Source organism: Cherax quadricarinatus, chromosome 17 (assembly GCF_038502225.1).
Source record: "Cherax quadricarinatus isolate ZL_2023a chromosome 17, ASM3850222v1, whole genome shotgun sequence".
Classification (NCBI taxonomy): domain Eukaryota; kingdom Metazoa; phylum Arthropoda; class Malacostraca; order Decapoda; family Parastacidae; genus Cherax; species Cherax quadricarinatus.
The window spans coordinates 22705103-22731078 of NC_091308.1; the positions used below are offsets into that span (position 1 = coordinate 22705103).

Sequence of the window (25976 nt, forward strand, 5' to 3'; positions counted from 1 at the left end):
CAAGTGTTAGAAAATGTTGAGAGATTGTTATTGGTGTGGATAAATGAAAAACAGATCGCAGGAGATAGCATCTCTCAAGCGATCATTTGTGAAAAGGCTAGGCAGTTGCATGACGATTTGGTAAAGAAATTGCCTGCAACTAGTGGTGATGTGAGTGAATTTAAGGCCAGCAAAGGTTGGTTTGAAAGATTTAAGAATCGTAGTGGCATACATAGTGTGATTAGGCATGGTGAGGCTGCCAGTTATGTTGTGCGACAGAAGTCCAGTGACTCTCAAGTGACACCTCAATTACTGGGAGCGGCTGAAGTTCCTAAAACTGTATTCCCTGGAACGCAGGCGGGAGAGATACATGATTATATACACCTGGAAAATCCTAGAGGGACTAGTACCGAACTTGCACACGAAAATCTCTCACTACGAAGGCAAAAGACTTGGCAGACGATGCAACATCCCCCCAATGAGAAGCAGGGGTGTCACTAGCATGTTAAGAGACCATACAATAAGTGTCAGGGGCCCGAGACTGTTCAACTGCCTCCCAGCATATGTAAGGGGGATTACCAACAGACCCCTGGCAGTCTTCAAGCTGGCACTGGACAAGCACCTAAAGTCGGTTCCTGACCAGTCGGGCTGTGGCTCGTACGTTGGTTTGCGTGCAGCCAGCAGCAACAGGCTGGTTGATCAGGCTCTGATCCACCAGGAGGCCTGGTCACAGACCGGGCCGCGGGGGCGTTGACCCCCGGAACTCTCTCCAGGTAAACTCCAGGTCCTAGTGGCATTAAAAGAAGAAGAGAAGTAACCCCAGAAAAGGACTTGCTACCTCAAGTCCTAATGGAAGGGGATTCCCCTTCTAAACACTAACACCTCTCCCCTCCTCCCATCCCATCAATCATCACCAGATCTTCATTAAAGGTAAGTGTCAATTATTTTATTGTTATTGTAATTATTCTATTGCATTAAACTTAATATTTCATGTAGTAAAAATTTTTTTTTTCATACTTTTGGGTGTCTTGCACAGATTAATTTGATTTCCATTATTTCTTATGAGGAAAATTGATTCGGTTTTCGATATTATCGGTACTCGATGAGCTCTCAGGAACGGATTAATATCGAATACCGGGGGTCCACTGTATTACAATAATGCAGCAGTCTGCATAACAGTAAATCTTCTATATTTTGTGAATAAAAATTCCAAATGGAAAGCAAGAGTAATATATGAGGGGCCTGCAGCCGTGACTAATGAACAGAGAAAATGTTATTTAGTGCCAGGAATGTCTGCATTGTTTATTCTGGACCCTATTTTGAAACTGGCATCCGTTGAAATTTGTGTGAAATTGGCCAAATTGCCAATTTCTGACCACTATATTGGGTAGTTGAAATAAGTGAATGGGCGGTTTCTTGTACTCAGCCGACAGACTAGAAGTAAATAAGTTTATTCAGGTATACACAAATACAGTTACAAAGATTATCATACATAGCAGTGTATGTATGGAAAACCTAGGATAACCCAAATAAGTCAGACAAAGTGACTTATTTCCAGTACCTGGCTTGGGCGTGCCATAAATGATTTTTAGTAAATATTTTTTTCTCTCAGTTGTTTGTTGGGCTGTCTTATTGAAACTTGGGCAATGTATGATGGAAAGATGCTTCTTAACGTACAACAAAAATAAAAAAGACGGACGATAAATAAGGAAATTCACTTCTCAGCCATTAGCTGCCTCTTTGCGGTATATTTTAGCATGGTTTTTATGGTTGTATTCTCGTTTTTTTGGTCTCATTTGATAGAATGGAAGATATATTACAGAAAAAGACATGATTTTGATTGCTTTCATGACGAAAAGTACCTTGAAAATGAGCTCAAAGTAGCGGGAGTGGTCGATTTTTGCCGATGTTCAGTGAACTTTGTGAAAGTCAAGTTGGTTAATTTTATTAAGTGTATTCTAACCTAACCACTCTGTAATCCGGCAAACTCAGTAATCCGGCACACTACAGGTCCCAATGGTGCCGGATTTGTGATGGAGGACCTGTATAAGGCGAGTGTAACTATATAAAAACCCATCAAGAAGTATGACCCTATACTTTACTCAGTGTTGTTTACAGATGTGACTGAGGCCAACTGACGTGTGACTTAATCGTAGAAACAGAATGAATGAATAAAGACAAAAATGGATTGATATAATTTAATCTTACAGTCAACTGTCTCTGTCATTATGTAAATGGATGTTTATTATACTGACTCTGCATGTAAAGTGCAATTTTTTTTTTATTAACACATCAGCATTCTCAAACCAAGGCAGGGTGGCCCGAAAGAGAAAAACTTTCATCATCATTCACTCCATCACTGTCTTGCCAGAGGCACACTTACACTACAGTTATGAAACTGCAACATTAACACCCCCTCCTTCAGAATGCAGACACTGTACTTCCCACCTCCAGGACTTAAGTATGGCCTCAAATCATTTTTTTTTTTCAACAAGTCGGCCGTCTCCCACCGAGGCAGGGTGACCCAAAAAGAAAGAAAATCCCCAAAAAGAAAATACTTTCATCATCATTCAACACTTTCACCTCACTCACACATAATCACTGTTTTTGCAGAGGTGCTCAGAACAAACAGTTTAGAAGCATATACGTATAAAGATACACAACATATCCCTCCAAACTGCTAATATCCTGAAACCCTCCTTTAGAGTGCAGGCATTGTACTTCCCATTTCCAGGACTCAAGTCCGGCTATATAAAAATAACCGGTTTCCCTGAATCCCTTCACTAAATATTACCCTGCTCACACTCCAACAGATCGTCAGGTCCCAAATACCATTCGTCTCCATTCGCTCATATCGAACACGCTCATGCACGCCTGCTGGAAGTCCAAGCCCCTCGCCCACAAAACCTCCTTTACCCCTTCCTTCCAACCTTTTCGAGGACGACCCCTACCCCGCCTTCCTTCTCCTACAGATTTAAATGCTCTCCATGTCATTCTACTTTGATCCATTCTCTCTAAATGACCAAACCACCTCAACAACCCCTCTTCAGCCCTCTGACTAATACTTCTATTAACTCCACACCTCCAAATTTCCACACTCCGAATTTTCGGCATAATATTTACACCACACATTGCCCTTAAACAGGACATCTCCACTGCCTCCAACCGCCTCCTCACTGCTGCATTCACAACCCAAGCTTTACACCCATATGAGAGTGTTGGTACTACTATACTTTCATACATTCCCTTCTTTGCCTCTATAGATAATGTTTTTTGACTCCACATATACCTCAACGCACCACTCACCTTTTTTCCTTCATCAATTCTATGATTAACCTCATCCTTCATAAATCCATCCGCTGACACGTCAACTCCCAAGCATCTGAAAACATTCACTTCTTCCATACTCCTCCTCCCCAATTTGATATCCAGTTTTTCTTTATCTAAATCATTTGATACCCTCATCACCTTACTCTTTTCTATGTTCACTTTCAACTTTCTAACTTTACACACACTCCCAAATTCATCCACTAACCTTTGCAACATTTCTTTAGAATCTCCCATAAGCACAGTATCATCAGCAAAAAGTAACAGTGTCAATTCCCATTTTGTATTTGATTCCCCATAATTTAATCCCCCCCCCTCTCCCTAACACCCTAGCATTTACTTCTTTTACAACCACATCTATAAATATATTAAACAACCATGGTGACATTACACATTCCTGTCTAAGACCTACTTTTACCGGGAAGTAGTCTCCCTCTCTTCTACACACCCTAACCTGAGCCTCACTATCCTCATAAAAACTCTTTACAGCATTTAGTAACTTACCACCTATTCCATATACTTGCAACATCTGCCACATTGCTCCCCTATTCACTATCATATGCCTTTTCTAAATCCATAAATGCAATAAAAACTTCCCTACCTTTATCTAAATACTGTTCACATATATGCTTCAATGTAAACACTAGATATACACATCCCTTACCCACTCTGAAACCTCCTTGCTCATATGCAATCCTACGTTCTGTCTTACCTATAGTTCTTTCAATAACAACCCTACCGTACACTTTTCCTGGTATACTCAGTAAACTTATTTTTATATTGTTTTTATATTTTTATATTGTCTAAATACAGAAGAAATGCTGACCTGCATGATGTTGCTCCATCCGGATCTTCAGAGGCACATCATCATCCTTAGTCCATCCTCCAAGTGGATGAAGCAGCAGGACTGGGTTGTGATAGCCACGTTCTAACAGTTGCTGACGTGTATCCTGCAGGAATAATGAGTAAATGCTTTTTTATAATACTGTGCGCTCTCTCATAACATGTAGATTATATTCCTGAAAATTGCCACATTGTATAAATGCATGCTACTTACAGTGAAAAATTATTTATTTTTTTATTATCACACTGGCTGATTCCCACCTAGGCAGGGTGGCCCGAAAAAGAAAAACTTTCACCATCATTCACTCCATCACTGTCTTGCCAGAAGGGTGCTTTACACTACAGTTTTTTTTAGTGCATCATTAACACCCCTCCTTCAGAGTGCAGGCACTGTACTTCCCATCTCCAGGACTCAAGTCCGGCCTGCCGGTTTCCCTGAGCCCCTTCATAAATGTTACTTTGCTCACACTCCAACAGCACGTCAAGTATTAAAAACCATTTGTCTCCATTCACTCCTATCAAACACACTCACGCATGCCTGCTGGAAGTCCAATCCCTTCGCACACAAAACCTCCTTTACCCCCTCCCTCCAACCTTTCCTAGGCCAACCCCTACCCCGCCTTCCTTCCACTACAGACTGATACACTCTTGAAGTCACTCTGTTTCGTTCCATTCTCTCTACATGTCCGAACCACCTCAACAACCCTTCCTCAGCCCTCTGGACAACAGTTTTGGTAATCCCGCACCTCCTCCTAACTTCCAAACTACGAATTCTCTGCATTATATTCACACCACACATTGCCCTCAGACATGACATCTCAACTGCCTCCAGCCTTCTCCTCGCTGCAACATTCATCACCCATGCTTCACACCCATATAAGAGCATTGGTAAAACTATACTCTCATACATTCCCCTCTTTGCCTCCAAGGACAAAGTTCTTTGTCTCCACAGACTCCTAAGTGCACCACTCACCCTTTTCCCCTCATCAATTCTATGATTCACCTCATCTTTCATAGACCCATCCGCTGACACGTCCACTCCCAAATATCTGAATACATTCACCTCCTCCATACTCTCTCCCTCCAATCTGATATCCAATCTTTCATCACCTAATCTTTTTATCCTCATAACCTTACTCTTTCCTGTATTCACTTTTAATTTTCTTCTTTTGCACACCCTACCAAATTCATCCACCAATCTCTGCAACTTCTCTTCAGAATCTCCCAAGAGCACAGTGTCATCAGCAAAGAGCAACTGTGACAACTCCCACTTTAAGTGTGATTCTTTATCTTTTAACTCCACCCCTCTTGCCAAGACCCTCGCATTTACTTCTCTTACAACCCCATCTATAAATATATTAAACAACCACGGTGACATCACACATCCTTGTCTAAGGCCTACTTTTACTGGGAAATAATTTCCCTCTTTCCTACATACTCTAACTTGAGCCTCACTATCCTCGTAAAAACTCTTCACTGCTTTCAGTAACCTACCTCCTACACCATACATCTGCCACATTGCCCCCCTATCCATCCTGTCATACGTCTTTTCCAAATCCATAAATGTCACAAAGACCTCTTTAGCCTTATCTAAATACAGTGGACCCCCGCATACCGTACGCATCACATAACGTTTAATCCGCATACCACTCGCTTTTATCGCAAAAATTTTGCCTCGCATACCGCTCAAAAACCCGCTCACCGCTCTTCGTCCGAGACGCGTCCAATGTGCGCCCTTAGCCAGCCTCACATGTGCCGCCGGTGGCATTGTTTACCAGCCAGCCTCCGCGGTAACATCCAAGCATACAATCGGAACATTTCGTATTATTACAGTGTTTTTGGTGATTTTATCTGCAAAATAAGTGACCATGGGCCCCAAGAAAGCTTCTAGTGCCAACCCTACAGCAATAAGGATGAGAATTACTATAGAGATGAAGAAAAAGATCATTGATAAGTATGAAAGTGGAGTGCGTGTCTCCGAGCTGGCCAGGTTGTATAATAAACCCCAATCAACCATCGCTACTATTGGTGGTACAGCTGCTGCTGCTGCTGCTGCACTGTCAGCTGCTGCTGCTGCTGTACCACCGTCAGCTGCTGCTGTAGTACCGTCTGCTGCTGCTGTAGCATCGTCTGCTGCTGCTGTAGCACTGTCAGCTGCTGCTGCTGCTGTACCACCGTCAGATGCTGCTGTAGTACCGTCTGCTGCTGCTGTAGCATCGTCTGCTGCTGCTGTAGCACTGTCAGCTGCTGCTGCTGCTGTAGCACTGTCAGCTGCTGCTGCTGCTGTAGCACTGTCAGCTGCTGCTGCTGCTGTAGCACCGTTGTTGGTGTGGCTTATTGAGAATACCAAGAAACAATTAACCCCAGAGGATTTGCCACCCAGGATAACCCAAAAAAGTCAGTGTCATCGAAGACTAACTTATTTCCATTGGGGTCCTTAATCTTGTCTCCCAGGATGCAACCCACACCAGTCGACTAACACCCAGGTGAACAGGGAAAAATGCCTGGAACTAGTGCTCATATTGGTGAATTTAAAGCCAGCAAAGGTTGGTTTGAGAGATTTAAGAATCGTAGTGGCATACACAGTGTGATAAGGCCTGTTCTGGAAGAAAATGCCAAACAGGACCTACAGTACTCAGGAGGAAAAGGCACTCCCAGGACACAGTGTCTCATCAGTCATTGCTGCATCTTCAATAAAGGTAAGTGTCATTTATTCTTCATTTAGTAGAGTAGTACATGCACAATATATATTGTGCATGTACTACTCTACTAGTGTGCATGTATCCTTCTCTTTGTGTGTAGGAAAATATATATTTCATGTGGTAAAAATTTTTTTTTCATACTTTTGGGTGTCTTGCACGGATTAATTTGATTTCCATTATTTCTTATGGGGAAAATTCATTCGCATACCAATCATTTCGCATAACAATGAGCCCTCTTGCACGGATTAAAGTCGCTATGCGGGGGTCCACTGTACTGTTCACTTACATGTTTCACTGTAAACACCTGGTCCACACACCCCCTACCTTTCCTAAAGCCTCCTTGTTCATCTGCTATCCCATTCTCCGTCTTACTCTTAATTCTTTAAATAATAACTCTACCATACACTTTACCAGGTATACTCAACAGACTTATCCCCCTATAATTTTTGCACTCTCTTTTGTCCCCTTTGCCTTTATACAAAGGAACTATGCATGCTCTCTGCCAATCCCTAGGTACCTTACCCTCTTCCATACATTTATTAAATAATTGCACCAACCACTCCAAAACTATATCCACACCCGCTTTTAACATTTCTATCTTTATCCCATCAATCCTGGCTGCCTTACCCCCTTTCATTTTACCTACTGCCTCACGAACTTCCCCCACACTCACAACTGGCTCTTCCTCACTCCTACAAGATGTTATTCCTCCTTGCCCTATACACGAAATCACAGCTTCCCTATCTTCATCAACATTTAACAATTCCTCAAAATATTCCCTCCATCTTCCCAATACCTCTAACTCTCCATTTAATAACTCTCCTCTCCTATTTTTAACTGACAAATCCATTTGTTCTCTAGGCTTCCTTAACTTGTTAATCGCAGTGAAGAACTATGGGAAAAATATAATAGTACGGGAGATACCCTCCTATGGAAGATGGATCTGAGAGATAAGGTGAAGCATAGAACAGACTAGGAGAAAAAGTTTGGTAGTGTGTTCAGGCATTTGTGGAAAGAAAAGTTTATCTATGGAGGCAAAAAGGGAAATGTATCAGAGTACAGTGGTACCAACACTTTTATAGTTATGAGATATGGCTTTAAACTATGAAGCAAAGAGGAGGCCTGAGATAGTAAAGATGTCATGTGTGTGGTGAATATTATGCAGAAAATCTGAAGTGTAGATGGAGAGTTGGAGGGAATATGGAGGGAATATTTTGATGAACTGTTAAATGTTGAAGATAGGGAAGTTGTGATTTCGTGCATTGGGCAGAGAGATATAACATCTTGTGGGGGTGAGGAGGAGTCAGTTTTGAGTGTTTGGGAGGTGCTTGAGGAAGTAGGTAGAATGAACGGGAGGTAAAGCAGCTGGGATTCATGGGATAAAGACAAATGTTAAAAGCAGGTGGGGATATAGTTTTGGAATGGAAGAGGGAAGGTACCTAGGGATTGGTAGAGAGAATGCATAGTTCCTTTGTATAAAGGCAAAGGGGACAAAAATGTGTAAAAATTATAGAGGAATAAGCCTGTTGAGTATACATGGTAAAGTGTATGGTAGAGTTATTATTGAAGAATTAAGAGCATTATGAACAAGGAGGTTTAGGAAGGGTATGGGGTGTGTAGACCAAGTGTTTACAATGAAGCATATAGGTGAACAGTATTTAAATAAGGATAAAGATTTTTTTGCATTTATGAATTTGGAAAAGGCATATGATAGGGTAGATAGGAGAGCAATGTGACAGATGTTGGAAATATATGGAATAGGTGGTAGGTCACTTAAAGCAGTTAAGTTTCTTGAGGATAGTGAGGCTCAGGTTAGATTATGTAGGAGAGATGGAGATTATTTCCCAGTAAAAGTAGGTTTTAAACAGGGATGTGTGATGTCATCACGGTTGTTCAATATATTTAAAGATGGAATTGTAAGAGAAGTGAATGCTCGAGTGATGGCAAGAGGTGTGGGATTAAGAGATAAGGAATTTAACACTAAGTGGGAGTTGTCAAAGATACTTTTTGCAGATGACACTGTGCTTTAGGGAGATTCAAAAGAGAAGTTGCAGAGGCTGGTGAACGAGTTAGGAAGGGTATGTTAAAGAAGGAAATTAAGAATGAACGTAGGAAAGAGCAAGGTGATGAACATAAAAAATTTAGGTAATGAAAGATTGGATATCAGACTGGAGGGAGGGAGTATGGAGGAAGTGAATGTATTCAGATATTTGGGAGTGGACTTGTCAGCAGGTGGGTCTATGAAAGACAAGGTAAATCATAGAATTGATGAGGGGAAAAAGTAAGTGGAGTACCATGGAGTCTGTGGAGACAAAGAATGTCATCTACAGAAGCAAAAGAGGAGAACATATGAGAGTATAGTGGTACCAATGCTCCTATATGGGTTTGAAGCATGGGCAGAGAATGTTGCAACAAGGAGAAGGCTGGAGGCAGTAGAAATGTCGTGCCTGAAGGCAATATGTGGTGTGAATACAATGCAGAGAATCTGTATCTTGGAGATTAGGAGGAGGTGCAGAGTTTCTAAAAGTATTATCCAGAGGGCAGAGGAAGGGTTGTTGAGGTGGTTTGGACATTTAGAGAGGTAGACTCCTGGCTCAGTAGTAGTAGCTTCTGGAATTGAAGAAAATAATAAAGTGGTGCAGAATAATTTAGAGCCAGCATTGGATGTAAGTGTGGATAGTAAGGACAGAGGTAGGTAGGTAGGAAGATTCTTCTAACATTGCAGATTTACAAACTCCATCTCTTAGACCTTCAGGCAGGGTAGTAAAACCACCAGATTGGCTCAACTTGTAATCATGAAGGTTATGCTTTCATTACCAAGTTTGTGCTTGACTCAGCTGCCTTACAGCCATAAGGGTGATCTGCCCTTATGACATTTAGTGCTATGTCTCCAGCAATTCAATATAATTAGGTATTCCAGAGTAACTGTTACTTATATACATCAATATGTGTTGGGTCCCATAGTCCCATAACAATTATACTGTAACTGCATTTTTTTATTATAATGCAATTTATAAGAGAGGGAATGTTGGGTATTGAGAAATGAAATGTAATTCTATATCATTTATACTTCTGGCTAGGGGTTATAACATCTGCTGTTGTATTGTTATTTCCACCAGTAATAAACCAGCCATGAGTTACTTCAGCTTCTGATTCTCCTCAATTATAACAGTTCCCCTTTACAATTACAGTATTCTTTTTCTTCAGTGGGAGTGTGTCTTGTCTGGAAGCTGAGTTAGTGATCATTCTTACAGCAAGTTTTTGGCCTAAAGGCCATTGTAATGTGCATGGGGATCTACATAATGTGTTTAGGCCACTGTATATGTGCATGGGGATCTACAACAACAAATCACCTTCAAGTGATTTGTTGTTGTATATCCCTATGCACATATACCATACATGAAGTAAGGATAGATTAGAGTAATACAGACTGACTAATGATGTTTGAGGTACATAATAAAATTTTTTGAAAGTATGCTCACAATTTCTTAAATTATCTTAGCTATGTGCTGGATTTTTTTTTTTTTTCAACAAACCGGCCGTATCCCACCGAGGCAGGGTGGCCCAAAAAGAAAAACAAAAGTTTCTCTTTTCAAATTTAATAATTTATACAGGAGAAGGGGTTACTAGCCCCTTGCTCCCGGCATTTTAGTCGCCTCTTACAACACGCATGGCTTACGGAGGAAGAATTCTGTTCCACTTCCCCATGGAGATAAGAGGAAATAAACAAGAATAAGAGCTAGAAAGAAAATAGAAGAAAACCCAGAGGGGTGTGTATATATGTGCTTGTACATGTATGTGTAGTGTGACCTAAGTGTAAGTAGAAGTAGCAAGACCTACCTGAAATCTTGCATGTTCATGAGACAGAAAAAAAAGACACCAGCAATCCTACCATCATGTAAAACAATTACAGGCTTTCGTTTTACACTCACTTGGCAGGACGGTAGTACCTCCCTGGGCGGTTGCTGTCTACCAACCTACTACCTAGGCTATGTGCTGGATGTGAGCATTAAATTTTTGTTTGATGTTCAGGTATATGCTGAAGAATTTTCTCTTCCCTTATCTTTCAATACATGTATTATTAACTTTCATGTTCAAATGAATATTTTAAGCTTTGTTCCCATACACCATGTAGTAGGTTTTATCAATACTAAGTGAGAATTTTTGGTTGTCATCCAAGTAGATATCTTTATAATGAGTCCAGATTTGAGATGACAAAAGTTTGTCTTCTACAAACAGAACTGGGAGGCAGCAGGTTGGTTACTGATATGGATGATAAATGAAAGAAGGTCTAGAATGCTGCCCTGTGGCACCCCTACATTAGGCTGGATTGATGTCATTAATGGCAATATGTTAGCATCTGTTATTATGGTAGAACTTGATGTATGTGAGACCATCTACTTTATGTATATTGTCATCTACTGTATCAAAAACTTTTCTCTGATCAGCAAAAAGACCCACTGAATACCTATTATTTTCAAGATGAGTAATTAAAGTCAAGCATTTTTACTGCATCATTCATGCATCTTCCTGGCCTGAAATCATTCCTCCTTGACCCAAGCAACAATTTCTTAAAAAATTCTCTCCATTTCTTCAATTACTCTAAGTTCTTATTCAGTACCTAACTTCTTTCACTCATAAAATATGGATATACAAGGGTTGGACAAAATAATAAGTCATTATTTAGTCATTCAAACTGTCAAATAACTAAATAATAAATTTTAATGTGTTAAATGTGTTCTCTCCCAAGATAATAATGCACCAATTCACACTGCTAGAGTTGTTCAAAACTGGCATGAAGAACATGAAAGTGAAGTTGAACACTTGGATGGACCCCCACAATTCTTCTTCTTTCAACAAACTGACCATATCCCACCGAGGCAGGGTGGCTCAAAAGTAAAAACGTAAGTTTCTCCTTTTAAATTTAGTAATATATACAGAAGGGGTTATGAGCCCCTTCAATTATCGGATCTAAATATTATCAAGCATCTGTGGGGTCAATTGGAACATCAAGTCAGGAACCAATTTTTTCCCTTGGAAAAAGTAGAGGTTTTGCTTGAGGAATGGCTCAAAGTTCCCCTGGATACTGTTCATGTGCTATACAGGAGGGCCCCTGCTTATACGGCAGGTTAGGTTCCAGGCTACTGCTGTAAAATGAAAATCGCTGTAAGGTGAAACAGCCTTTTTTTTCACTCCCAAATGCATATGTCTGATAACATGTTTACACTATCATAAATTAAATGAGCAATAGATCTAGGCCTAAAAAATACGTATACAGTACACACAATACTTACCTTAAAATATTTTTGTCTTTAGCTTATAGTGAGTGGTGAATATATTTATTGTATGAAGTCTGAATAAATGAAGAATGGATATACTAATTAAAAACCACTGCATTAATGAAAAGCTGTAAAGCAAAGCACTGTAAAACAGGGCTGCCTGGATGAATCAATTCCTCGATGAATTGGTGCCGTTTTAGCTGCAAATGGAAGACCCAGTCCAAATTGAAAACAAAAAGTTACATAACAAGGTGTTCAGATCATTTTGTCCAATAACTATATTTATTTTGTTTTCCTTATCTTTTTTTTTTATAAAACACTTTTTTTTTTTAATTTCAGTAAAATATTTTAAAAAGTCGTCACCCATTCTTTCATTTGCTCTTTTTTTGGGGCCCTTTCATCAATTTTTATTACCTTATCTCTACTTTCCATATCCTAACATTTTAGCCTTTATCACATTTTCTACATAATTATAACACTTGTAAGTGATCCTGCAACATTAATTCTAAGGCATAGAAACATTTGTGGATGTTTCTTTTCAAGGTCACCTATACAGGAAGGAGTGTTACCTGATTTTATGAATAAATTATTAAAACATGTCAATATATATTTATAATATCAAAGAATGCATAATACTAAATTAAATAACATGCCTGCATGAGAAGGGCATGGCCATTATGTATAGGATTTCGCAACTGGAAAGCAAAAACTGCATCAGAACCCATTTGTCGGAATTTGGCACGAAGCTCCATAGGTGTTAAACGGTATTCATCTAAACCATCATTCCACCTGTTGGAAAAGGAATAAAACAAACCATCAATTCACATATAGACAAATTAATGATCCATTTAATGATAACACCATTTAAAAAATCTGAATACTGTACCACTTTCTCAGTACAGTGAAACCTTGATTTAACAAACTAACAGTGGGGAAGGGGTGTCTATTAGTGTTGATTGTCCATTAAATCCAAGTGATGAGATTGTTATTCCATTACTGAAACAACACTGAATAATTCTGGATTTAAAGAGCTTTGTCTGTTAAATCTGACAAATTTACCACACGAACAGATAATTCTGGATTTAATGGACTTTGTTCAGTAAATCTGAAATCAATTTGTCCAGTGAATCTAATTCTTTCTTTCTTTCAACACACCGGCTGTATCCCACCAAGGCAGGGTGGCCCAAAAAGAAAAACGAAAGTTTCTCTTTTAAATTTAGTAATTTATACGGGAGAAGGGGTTACAAGCCCCTTGCTCCCAGCATTTTAGTCATCTCTTACAACACACATGGCTTACGGAGGAAGAATTCTGTTCCACTTCCCCATGGAGATAAGAGGAAATAAACAAGAACAAGAACTAGAAAAAAAATAGAAGAATACCCAGAGGGGTGTGTATATATATGTTTGTACATGTATGTATAGAGTGACCTAAGTGCAAGTAGAAGTAGCGAGACATACCTGAAATCTTGCATGTTTATGAGACAGACAAAAGACACCAGCAATCCTACCATCATGTAAAACAATTACAGGTTTTCGTTGTACACTCACTACCTACTACCTAGGAGTGAACCTAATTAACAGGTAATAATTTGGAATTTAACAAATTTTGTTCAATGTTTCCTGGCCACAGATTTTTTCCATTTAATCCAAAATCCATTAAATTGCAGTCCTTAAATTGAGGTTTCACTGTATTAATCTAGAGAGGTACTAGTATAGGTAGATTAGTAAAATGCAACTGTATAAGTTAGTACAGTACAGTACTAAGTAGTAGAATAGTAGACATCAACCACCAGTGAAACATCTAATTAACAGACCCCCATTTAATGGATTTCAGAAATTCCTGACAACAAATTGGCTGGACAAACATTTGAATGATCAAGCAAAATGGAAAAAGTCCATAATTCCAGATTTTATCTGTAGCTTTCAAACATGTTATCTGCTGCCACTTTAGGCTTCAGCTCAACTGTTTGGGTCTGGTACCACCTCCTCACACCTGGAAAAAAACTAATACCAGGTGGGTTCATGTGGTGCATCATGGGGTAACAATGCCTCACTAGCACCTGTAAATAATACAACCAGAACCTATTGTCCCATCCCTACCAGCAAACAGGGTGTGAAGCTGGCAGAAAGATGCCTTATTCTATCCCCCAAAAATCTAACAATATGACTTGTTTCCATGTTTTAATGACCCTCAAATATTTGTTGTATCATCAGATTTTCTTGCATATGGTCTTTACCCTTTCAGGGTCCAGACCCCCAATCTGAAATTTGTCCACAAGGTCTTATGACAAGTAAGCAACTCTAAGTTACGATTTGTTTTATAAAATCAAAACAACTATTACAGTTACACTTCAGTGACTGAAAAGCAAGCTCTGGAAATTCTTGTCCTAAATTCACTGAATGATGAAGTGTAAAAGCATTAAGCATTCTGTTGAATACAAATTTGCAAATCTGATATTATCTTGGTTAAGTACCTTGTCATATATCTGAAGTGACGGGGAGGGAGTAGCTGGAGGGTAAGAACAATTGGGAGAAAACACTGCTTTTTCTGCCCAAATTTCTAGCAAGAGAGTTCTCAGTGATGGCAACAAATATGACCGAGTGGAAATTCTTGCATCATAATGCTTTTCACAGCATATTAGATTTATGTGAATCCTCTTTACATGAATTTTGGAAAAATTGGGTAACAATTTAAATTTACAGCTTTTTACATCTGGCAGTGGCATATCGTTTTACTCTGCAAAAGGGCAAAAAATAATACTGAAAAGTCAATGCTGCAAATTCCAAGGACTGATTTTTCAAATTGTAAATGCTCTTATCTAACAAGTTTCTGGTTTAAATTCGCTGAAACATAAATATCAAATATGCAGAATGCTATAAAATTAAATAATATTAACTAAACAAAGACATACTATAATTTTGAAGGTAAGATGTTATTAGAGTAATCAATGTTTACTTTGCTTATGAATATACATTACTGCTGAAAAGTCTATGATGTAAAATGCTATAAATATATAGAAATGGTAAGGTTATATTCAACAAACCTTATATATATGAATTTCTTAAAAATTTCTACATCCTTTTAATTTTCGATTCTAATTTCGGCAGCATTTGTATTTTTACCACTACTACTATATCAACCCCCCATTTTTTTTTTAGCAACTCTGTTCCTTATCCCTATTGATTTAGTTTCTTCAAATGCTGCCTCATTTATTAAACATTTCTCATCAGAGGTCCATGATTTCTCAACCTTCCATCAGCAAATAAAAGTAAAAGTTTTTATGAGATAACTAAAGAGGTTTCTACAAAAGGTGCCTGATTAGCCAGGTTGTCACAGTATAGGTTTGAAGGTCACCAGTAGCAAAAGACTGAATAGTCAGACAGTGTTACGAGTATGGCCATACCCGTTTTATTTTATAATAGAATATGCTCCTTTATTTTATAATATATATGCTAATGTTAATATTGTATTGTATTATGTTTTGTTAGCAGTTCTTAATATTTCCATGTAGTGGGAAACCACTAGGTTTAAGTGCCGGTTAGCAGTTCAGGTACTGAGGTCTCCCTCAGTCACTTGACCAACGTGACGTCGGCTTACCACTCAGTGGTACCGGCAGTAGGTTCACCGCCCTCGCTCAGAGAGGTTCACTACTCTTACTGAGTAGGTTCTCAGCCCTTGCTCAGAGCAGGTTCACTACTCTTACTGAGTACGTTCACCACCCTTGCTCTGAGTAGGTTCACTACCCAGAGTAGCTTTACAGCACTCACTGAGAGCAGGTCCTTCACACTCACTCTGACTAGCGCTCTCACTCTCACTCTCATGTCAAGTTCTCTCTTGTGGTCGTTTTTCTTTCGTGATTGAGTTCCTTTCTTAAGCTTGTCACTTTCGAGTTATTTATACTCTGGTAAATTAATCTTTCAGGGGACTGAATAAGCCTTGTTGGCCTTGATGTTAATTTGTGGTCTAAGCTATTCTTAGTCATGTTGGATGGATATGAGACTAAGTCCGTCACTTACGAGTTCTTGTATACTCTGAATTGATAGTTCAGATAAGTCTTTATAAGCATTGTAAGTTACTTTGTGGCTAGGTCTTAATAACCCTTATAGGTGCATTTTATTTGTGATTTTAGTACAGAGCTCAACCTCAAGAGGTTCATTTATTCATATCAATGTACTAGTATGTACCAAGAGAAATATAAGAGTTAAACTCCTTATTTTATGTTAATCATAACATATAATACATTAAGCTAAAACTCTACTAGTAAAGATTTTAAGTTTTAGTTATTTGTTTCGTAATCCTGAATTCTTAAGTTATTGTTGCAAAACCGTAAACAGGCCATATGTTCAATAAGAATGCTACCTTAACACACTACCATAACATTGGAGAAGGTTAAGAAGAAGAGTTTTGTAACAAATGGGATGCCTGTCCGGGAGGAGTTTGATCCAAGGAAAAGGAGATGATTAATTATTATTATTATTATTATAATCAAAAAGAAGCGCTAAGCCACAAGGACTATACAGCGCTGCAGGGCAGGAAGGAAGCGAGGGCATCAGGTGGCAAAAGGGAGATGGATGAGTAATAGGTTACGGATAACAGCGGGGCAGTGGATGGTGAAAGGGTAAAGGGCAGCAAGAGACTGAACTAGAAAGGGCTGAAGGGAGTGCGAAAAGTATCATCAGAGTTTGTGGAGTAAATCAGTCGTTGTCAAGAAGTCAATGAGAGAGTCAGGATTAAAGGAGGGTCCATCAGCAAGAAGGGAAGGTAAAGAGAGAGTAGTAGAACGAAGACGACGTTGGAGGTAAATTCTGCGTGCTCGTTGATAGAGAGGGCAGTCTAACAGAATGTGGTTAATCGATACTGGAACTTGACACTGCTCACAGAGAGGAACAGGGTGCCTCTCCATGAGATACCCATGAGTAAGACGAGTGTGACCAATGCGAAGGCGGGAGAGAGTGGTCTCCCAACCTCGGCACTGATGACAAGAAGACGGCCAGTAACCTATGCTCGGTTTAATAGAATGAAGTTTGTTACCGAGCAGAGTTGACCAACGTTGTTGCCAACGGGTGCGAAGGTGGGTAGCTATTGCAGCAAAATAGTCCAGAAATGGAACACCTCGATAGGAAATTGGTAGGTCATGTACTGCTGACCGCGCAGCAGTGTCTGCCTGTTCATTGCCCTGAACGTCGACATGACCAGGGACCCAACAAAAAACAATATCTTTATGTTTGGTAGAGATACGGCGTAGCCAAAGTTGGATACGGAGAACTAGGGGATGAGATGTATCAAATTTTCGTATAGCCTGTAGAGCACTAAGGGAGTCTGAGACTACTACAAATGATGACACAGGCATAGATGCGATACGAATAAGTGCTGCAAGAATGGCACACAGTTCAGCAATAAAAATGCTAGCTGAAGATAGTAAATGTCCCCGCACGACGCTGTCCGGAAACACTGCTGCGAATCCGACGCCGTCTGAAGACTTAGAGCCATCTGTGTACACAGAGGTGGCATGAGAATGGGAGTGGAAGTGATCAAGAAAAAGAGAGCGGGAAGCCACCGTAGGCAGTTGAGCTTTCGAGCAAGGGAGTGAGAAAGAACAGACCCGAACAGCTGGAACTTCCCAGGAGGGTAGGGAAAAGTGAGATGCTACATGAACATATAAAGGTGGTAACTGAAGGGAAGACAAGAGTGAATGTAGGCAAAGAGAAAAGGGACGGAGCAAACAGGGGCGGCGAACGAATAAAGAATGTCTACTAATATCGGTGACCATTCTATAAATGGAAGGATTGTGTAGATCGTGAGAGCGTACATAGTAGCGAAGGCAATGGGCATCACGGCGATCAGACAAGGATGGAACATTCGCTTCTGTATAGAGGCTCTCAACAGGGGAAGAGCGAAAAGCACCAAGGCACAAACGTAATCCTTGGTGATGGATAGAGTTAAGGCTAGAGAGAGTAGCAGGAGAGGCCGCGGAATAAATCTGGTCACCATAATCGAGTTTTGATAAAACAAGGGCTGAATGTAGGCGAAGCAGAGTTCGACGATCAGCTCCCCAGGAAAGATGAGCAAGGGTTTTAAGAAGGTTTAGCCGGCTGTGACAAGTTGCCTTCAGAGAGGTTATGTGAGGTTTCCAGGATAACCGACGGTCAAAGAGAAGGCCTAGAAACCTGACTATCACGTTCGGGGATACGGGAGCCATAGAGATACAAAGGATGATCGGAGACAACAGAGCATCTAGTGAAAGTAATTTGGCGAGTTTTGGTACTTGAAAATTTAAACCCATGCGTGGTGGCCCAAGTGGAAACACGGTCGACCGCATGCTGGAGAGAAACTGCAATAAGATGACAGTCAGCGCCTGCACAAGCAATAGCGAAGTCATCAACATAGAGTGATGACCAAATATTGGGTGGAAGAACAGAGGACAAATCATTTATAGCAAGGAGAAAAAGTGTTGTGCTTAGAACACATCCCTGAGGGACACCTTCAGCTTGGACGAAGTCCGGGGAAAGAACATTATTGACTCGAACACGGAAATGTCTGTCAGTTAAAAAGTTCTTAAGGAAGGATGGTAGATTGCCTCGGAGGCCTAAGGAATGGGCCTGGGCCAAAATATTATACTTCCAAGTTGTGTCATATGCCTTCTCAAGGTCAAAAAATATGGCAATAACTGAGTGATTATTCGCAAAGGCATTACGAACATACGTATCCAAGCGTAGTAAGGGGTCTATGGTAGAATGACCCTTACGAAAGCCATATTGACTAGCGGAGAGACTGTTGTGTGTCTCTAAATACCTACCACATTAAACGTCGATTTACGAGACGTTCCATCACTTTGCAAACTGCACTAGTAAGAGCGATGGGGCGATAGTGGGAGGCATCATGTCCTGTAGTACCCGGTTTGCGGAAAGGGAGAACAATGGCAGATTTCCACAGCTGGGGAAGAACTCCTTGTGCCCATATAAGATTGAAGAAGTGTAAGAGGACTACAAGGGCTGACCGATGTAAATGTTGTAACATACGAATATGAATGTTGTCAGGCCCAGCTGCCGATGATCGGCAAGCTGAGAGCGTTGCCTCCAGTTCTTGAAGTGTAAAAGGTACATTATACTGTTCTTCTCTGAGAGAAGAAAAGTCCAAGGGTACTAACTCTCTGGTAGACTTTGAGGAAAGAAACGAGGGGCATAGATGGAGCCCTCGGGAAATACGGACCAGATGTGTGCCAAGTTTAATGGCAACGTCGAGAGGGTTTGCTACATCAACACCAGCGACCCGTAGAACAGGAGCCGGGTCAGGAGAGTATTTACCACTCAATTTCCTCACTTTTTTCCAGACTGCACTCATAGAAGAAGCAGAGGTGATGGTGGAAACATAGTCTCGCCAACAAGTACGTTTAGCTTCACGGATGACACGGCGAGCGATCGCACGCTTCTGCTTAAAATCAAGAAGTCTCTCAGCGGTTCTATTGTACTGGTACCTGCCCCATGCAGCACGTTTCAAACGTACTGCACGAGCACAAGCAGGAGACCACCAAGGCACGCACTTCTGAGAATGCCTGCCTGAGGTTTGGGGTATAGAATGAGAAGCTGCGGTATAAACTGACGTCGAGAAGATGTGTAGGAGCTCATCAATGGAGGATGAAGAAGGAACCTCACTAAAAGCAGTGAGGTGTGAGTAAAGATCCCAATTTGCCGGATCAAATTGCCAGCGAGGGCTACGGAAAGGTGGTGAATAGGAAGGAGAAGTAAGAATGATCAGAAAATGATCGCTGTCATGTAAGTCTGGTAGAACAGACCAGGTGAAGTCTAGTGCAGTGGAGGAAGAGCAGACTGATAGATCGATGCAAGAGAGAGTATGAGTACGAGGATCAAAATGGGTGGGAGTACCCGTATTTAAAACATGGAGGGGGTGAGAGGCGAGAAAAGCCTCCAACTGAATGCCATGTGAGTCACAATGAGACCCCCCCAGAGGAAATGGTGGGCATTAAAATCACCAAGTAACAGAAGTGGTGGTGGTAAGGATGAAACAAGAAAGGCAAAGTCTGGGATAGAAAATGCTCGAGAAGGAGAGAGATATAAAGAACATATTGTAAACCACTTATTCAAGTGGATACGGGCTGCAGTGTAATGCAGCGAGGTATGGACAAATAGTTGACAGTACGGAATATCATTGCGTAGAAGAAGGGCACTTTCATTAAAGGTCCCATCTGAGAAAGGATCCGAAGAATACAATAAATTATAGCCTGAGATAGGTTGGAAAACAGCCGAGTGTAATTTTGGTTCTTGTAAGCAAGCACCAACAGGGGAAAACCTGGAAAGCAACATCTGAAGCTCACCCCGATTACCCCTGAGGCCGCGGATATTCCACTGTAAATAGGCCATGATTGGCGATGAAGAAAATATCAGGAATCTGTAGGTAAAGGCACCTACGGACTAGAGGGGTTAGAAAAGTCAACGTGTGGTGGCATTGGAAGACGTTCAAGTAGCGAAGGAACGGAGCGTTGCGAAGTATGGGGTTGTGAAGATGGAGGAGAGGGAAGAGAAGGAACAGGAAGTGAATCAGTGTCCATTGAAGGTTTAGTCTCTGCAATATATTCTGAAATGGCTTCAAGTGTTTCTGAATTCAAAGATGTATGGGAGACTATATTGGAGATAGAAGGAGGAGGGTGAGTAAAGATTGGTACAGTAATGGACTGTACCAAAGTAGAGGGGGAGGGAAGAGTGTAAGGGACTGGAGATGAAGTGTGTGGGGGGGACAGAAGAGGCAGAAACCTTGGAGGTGGCAGAAGAGGCAGAAACCTTGGAGGTGGCAGAAGAGGGAGAAACTTGGGAGGGCACGGGGGTGGAAGTCATAGTACGAGGAGGAGGGTGAATCTCCACACTTGTAATAGAGCCAGAGAGAGGGGAAGAACTAGGTACAGAGACGGAAAGGTAAAGTGTGGAGGTGGAAGAAGGGAAGGAAGGGGCAAAGAAGATTTGAGCAATGTGGATTTTTTGGACTTCTGAGTAGAGGGGCGACTGGTATTAGGTGTCGTACGAGGTCTTGTCGATACTGGGGCTTGTGAGGAAGGACGCGAAGATGTGAGAACAGACTGAGTTGTAGTTGGGACGTCAGAGCCAAGGACAGCAAAAGGATTAGATGCTGTAGTGGCTATGGGAGGGGTAACAACAGAGGAGGCTGCAGAAGATGGTACCCCAGAAGTGGGGGGATGTTTGGAAACACGAGAATAAGAAACACGGGGTAGTCTCCCTTGGAGGCGGAGATGAGTAACTGCCATAGCATAAGGGAGACCTTCTGCCTCTTTGAGGCAACGGATTTCACGTTCATTTAAGTAGACCTGGCAACGGCGGGAGTACGAAGGGTGAGCTTCATTACAATTAAGGCAATATGGAGGTTGACTGTAAGATGTATTAGAATGGTCGTCGACACCACAGACTGGGCATTCGGCCATAGATCTGCAATATTTCGCTGGGTGACCAAAACGCCAGCAATTTCTACATTGTTGCGGTGTAGGTATCACCTTTCGAACTTGTAACCCATGTCCCGCGACATATACAGAGGACGGGAGTTCTCGGCTGTCAAAAGTTAAACGAGCCACATTGCAAGGGTAACGTCTCTGCCCCCGGGCAGGAAGGACATAAGTGTCTACTTTGAGGATTGGGAGATCTTGGAGTTCCAGCTGTTCAAAAATGTCATTGCCACATGACTGGAAATTCTGTTGGACTATGGTATGGGGCAGAATGACAGTACCACTACAAGAATTGAGAGAAAGATGTTTTTCAATAGTGATAGGAGTAGTATCGATATTCGAAAGGAGAGAAAGATCATGAGCTTGGGTAGCATTCTGGACAGTGACGATGCGCATACCGCTCTTGAGAGCATGAAATGAAATATCTCTACCAACATGACGCAGGAGCGCTTTGCCAATACTATGGTCAGAAAGGTAGGCAGAAGAAGAAGTCGGTCTTAAAGTAAAGAATTTAGTCCATTGTGTGGTCCGAAACTGAGCGTGGAGAGGGAGTGCTTGACGTGTCGGTCTTTTCCGAGTAGAATGGGAAGGTAACGAAGGAGCATCATCAGGAGATTGACGTTGGCGTTTAGGAGTAGGACCGGAGTTGGTCCGGCGTGAAATGGGCGGGCGATTCGAAAATTGCCGTACCATAGAGGGAGAAGCCAGAAGCATAGTCAAAGGAGAGCGGAGTTCAGACAAATCGAAGGAGTCAGTCGAAGCCCCGGTACCTGAAGCGGGTGAGGAACCAGCACCAGCAAGAGGTACAGGGGCATCAGGAGTGTCCAAAGAGTGGTCTAAACACAAGGCAGGGTCAAAATGGGGTGCGGTATCAAGAAGGGGCCCGGGGGTAGTGGGTTCATGGACTAGGGCTGCCATGGTTAGGTTACTCCTTTGCTTTTTGTTTTTAAGAAAAAAAAAGAAAGAAGAAAATAAAAATAAAAAAAAGAATAAAAAAAGGGGGGAGCGGGGAGGAATAGTTCCCAGGAGGAATGAAAGGGCCGGAAATCTCCCTCCGCGCCCAAGAGGACCTCAACACCGCTAGTAGTGCAGATGCAGCATGGAACCCGTGCCATACCCTACCCTTCATGCCAGTAAACCAGCAATCCGGGATAGCAACCTCACATCTGCCGAGCTACCTCGGTGGACAAGAGAGGGCGGCCGGATATCCGCCACAAAGCATACCTCCTTCGGCCACCACCCCCGGAATCCGAAAGGTGGCTTCCAGAGATACACCCGTCGCCCGAAAGACACCCAAAGCTACTCCGGGATACCAGAGAGGGATCGGGACATCCCCAGGCAATCCAGATTCCACGGCAAACTACGCCACCGCCAAGAACCTCAACGGAATGGGATGGACCCCGGTGTCCTTTCCCCTACCTAGGAACTAGAGCGCCTGTGGGAGAAATCCCAAAGGCCAAAAAGAGGAAGGGCAAAAGGGAGGGGTGAGGAGGAGGAGGAGGAATGGAAAAAGGGGAGGATGGGATAGGGGAGGGGAGAATGGGGGGTAATTAGGTTCGGTCTGAGGAAGAAGACCGACAGGGCTAATTCCGCAGACCAAGAGCCTCTTCACCACGCCAAGGAGCCCCCCTTGAAGAGGAGATGATTAATTAGCTCTTTACCTTGTGCAATATTTTGGCATAATATAATCTCTTGGTACAAACTTATTTTCATAATGTCAGGACCTTCTAAGGCACCAGATAGGGGAGCTAGGTCCTAACTTAATATTCGGCATTCTTTAATATTAGAGGAATCTCTAGAACAGGAAGTTGGTAACTTAAGGGTTTGACTCTCAGCAAGTATGGCTCATGTTTGGCCCTCGCTTACCACTCTCCCAGTAAACAAGCAATCACGGGGTACAGTGGACCCCCGCATAGCGAACGCCTTGCATAGCGAACAATCCGCATAGCGGACGCTTTGTTCGCTAAAATTTTGCCCCGCATAGTGGACAAAAACCCGCTCAGCGGCCTTCGTCCGAGACGCGTCCAATGTGCGCCCTCAGCCAGCCTCACATGTGCCGCCTGTCCCATTGTTTACCAGCCAGCCTCCGCGGTAACATTCAAGCATACACTCGGAATATTTCGTATTATTACAGTGTTTTCGGTGCTGTTTCTGGAAAATAAGTGACCATGGGCCCCAAGAAAGCTTCTAGTGCCAACCCTACACCTCAAAGGGTAAGAATACCCATTGAAATGAAGAAAGAGATCATTGATAAGTATGAAAGTGGAGTACGTATCACCGACCTGGTCAGGTTGTACAAGAAACCAAAATCAACCATCTCTTCTATTGTAGGCAAGAAAATGGCAATCAAGGAAGCTGTTGTTGCCAAAGGTTTAACTGTGTTTTCGAAACAAAGATCGCAAGTGATGGAAGATGTTGAGAGACTGTTATTGGTGTGGATAAATGAAAAACAGCTAGCAGGAGATAGCGTCTCTCAAGCGATCATATGTGAAAAGGCTAGGAAGTTGCATGACGATTTAATTAAAAAAATGCCTGCAACTAGTGATGATGTGAGTGAATTTAAGGCCAGCAAAGGTTGGTTTGAGAGATTTAAGAAGCGTAGTGGCATCCATAGTGTGATACGGCATGGTGAGGCTGCCAGTTCGGACCACAAAGCGGCTGAAAAATATGTGCATGAATTCAAGGAGTACATAGAAACTGAAGGACTGGAACCTGAACAAGTGTTTAATTGTGATGAAACAGGCCTGTTCTGGAAGAAAATGCCAAGCAGGACCTACATTACTCAGGAGGAAAAGGCACTCCCAGGACATAAGCCTATGAAAGACAGGCTTACTTTGTTGATGTGTGCCAATGCTAGTGGTGATTGCAAAGTTAAGCCTTTATTAGTGTATCACTCTGAAACTCCCAGAGCGTTCAGGCAAAAGAATGTCCTCAAGGATAATTTGTGTGTGCTGTGGAGGGCAAACAGTAAGGCATGGGTCACTAGGGAATTTTTCTATAACTGGTTACACCATGCATTTGCCCCCAATGTGAAAGATTACCTAACTGAAAAGAAATTAGACCTTAAGTGCCTCCTGGTGTTAGACAATGCCCCTGGTCATCCTACAGACGTGGCAGAGCGACTTTATGGGGACATGAGCTTCATTAAGGTGAAGTTTTTGCCTCCTAATACCACTCCTCTCCTGCAGCCCATGGACCAGCAGGTCATTTCCAACTTCAAGAAACTGTACACAAAAGCTCTGTTTCAAAAGTGCTTTGAAGTGACCACAGACACTCGATTGACTCTAAAAGAGTTTTGGAAGGATCACTTTAATATCCTCAATTGTGTAAACCTTATAGGTAAGGCTTGGGAGGGAGTGACTAAGAGAACCTTGAACTCTGCTTGGAAGAAACTGTGGCCAGAATGTGTAGACAAAAGGGATTTTGAAGGGTTTGAGGCTAACCCTGAGAGGAGTAGTATACCAGTTGAGGAATCAATTGTGGAATTGGGGAAGTCCTTGGGGTTGGAGGTTAGTGGGGAGGATGTGGAAGAGTTGGTGGAGGAGGACAATGAAGAACTAACCACTGATGAGCTGATAGATCAACTTCAAGAGCAAGAGGCCAGACCTGGGGAAACTGGTTCAAAGGAGGGGAGAGAGAAATTGAAGGAATTGCCTACTTCAAAGATTAAGGAAATGTGTGCAAAATGGCTTGAAGTGCAAACCTTTTTTGATGAAAATCACCCTCACACAGCTATTGCAAGCCGTGCTGGTGACTGTTACAATGACACTGTTGTGAACCACTTTAGACAAATCATAAAGGAACGAGAGGTACAGGCCACTATGGACAGATATGTTGTGCGAAAGAAGTCCAGTGACTCTGAAGCTGGTCCTAGTGGCATTAAAAGAAGAAGGGAAGTAACCCCAGAAAAGGACTTGCTACCTCAAGTCCTAATGGAAGGGGATTCCCCTTCTAAACACTAACACTCTCTCTCCCCTCCTCCCATCCCATCAATCATCACCAGATCTTCAATAAAAGTAAGTGTCATGTAATTGTGCATGCCTTTTTCAGTTTGTGTGTACTAAAATTAACATTTTTTTGTGGTAAAAAAATTTTTTTTTCATACTTTTGGGTGTCTTGCACGGATTAATTTTATTTCCATTATTTCTTATGGGGAAAATTAATTCGCATAGCGAACATTTCGCATAACGACCAGCCCTCTTGCACGGATTAAGTTCGCTATGCGGGGGTCCACTGTATAAGGAACTATGTCCAGTGTGTCTACCTTCTCTTCCCCATTGCTAATGGTATTGGCGACTCCATTACTGGGCCGAGTGAAAGGATTGATTTTGGCATTCTTAGTGTCTCCCTAGAAGTTTGGAGCTCTGGTGATTGGTTCG

At 41.9% G+C, this 25976-nt stretch overlaps 1 protein-coding gene across 1 annotated transcript in view; it reads right to left on the reverse strand.

Moving 5' to 3' along the window:
• LOC138850948 (bifunctional 3'-phosphoadenosine 5'-phosphosulfate synthase-like) overlaps positions 1 to 25976 on the reverse strand; it is a gene marked incomplete at its 5' end in the record, with an annotated part of 118018 nt that overhangs the window by 31678 nt on the left and 60364 nt on the right. Inside the window, 2 exon segments of the mRNA XM_070085864.1 lie at positions 4133 to 4256; positions 12784 to 12919. Of these exon segments, the coding sequence (XP_069941965.1) occupies positions 4133 to 4256; positions 12784 to 12919 (260 nt within the window).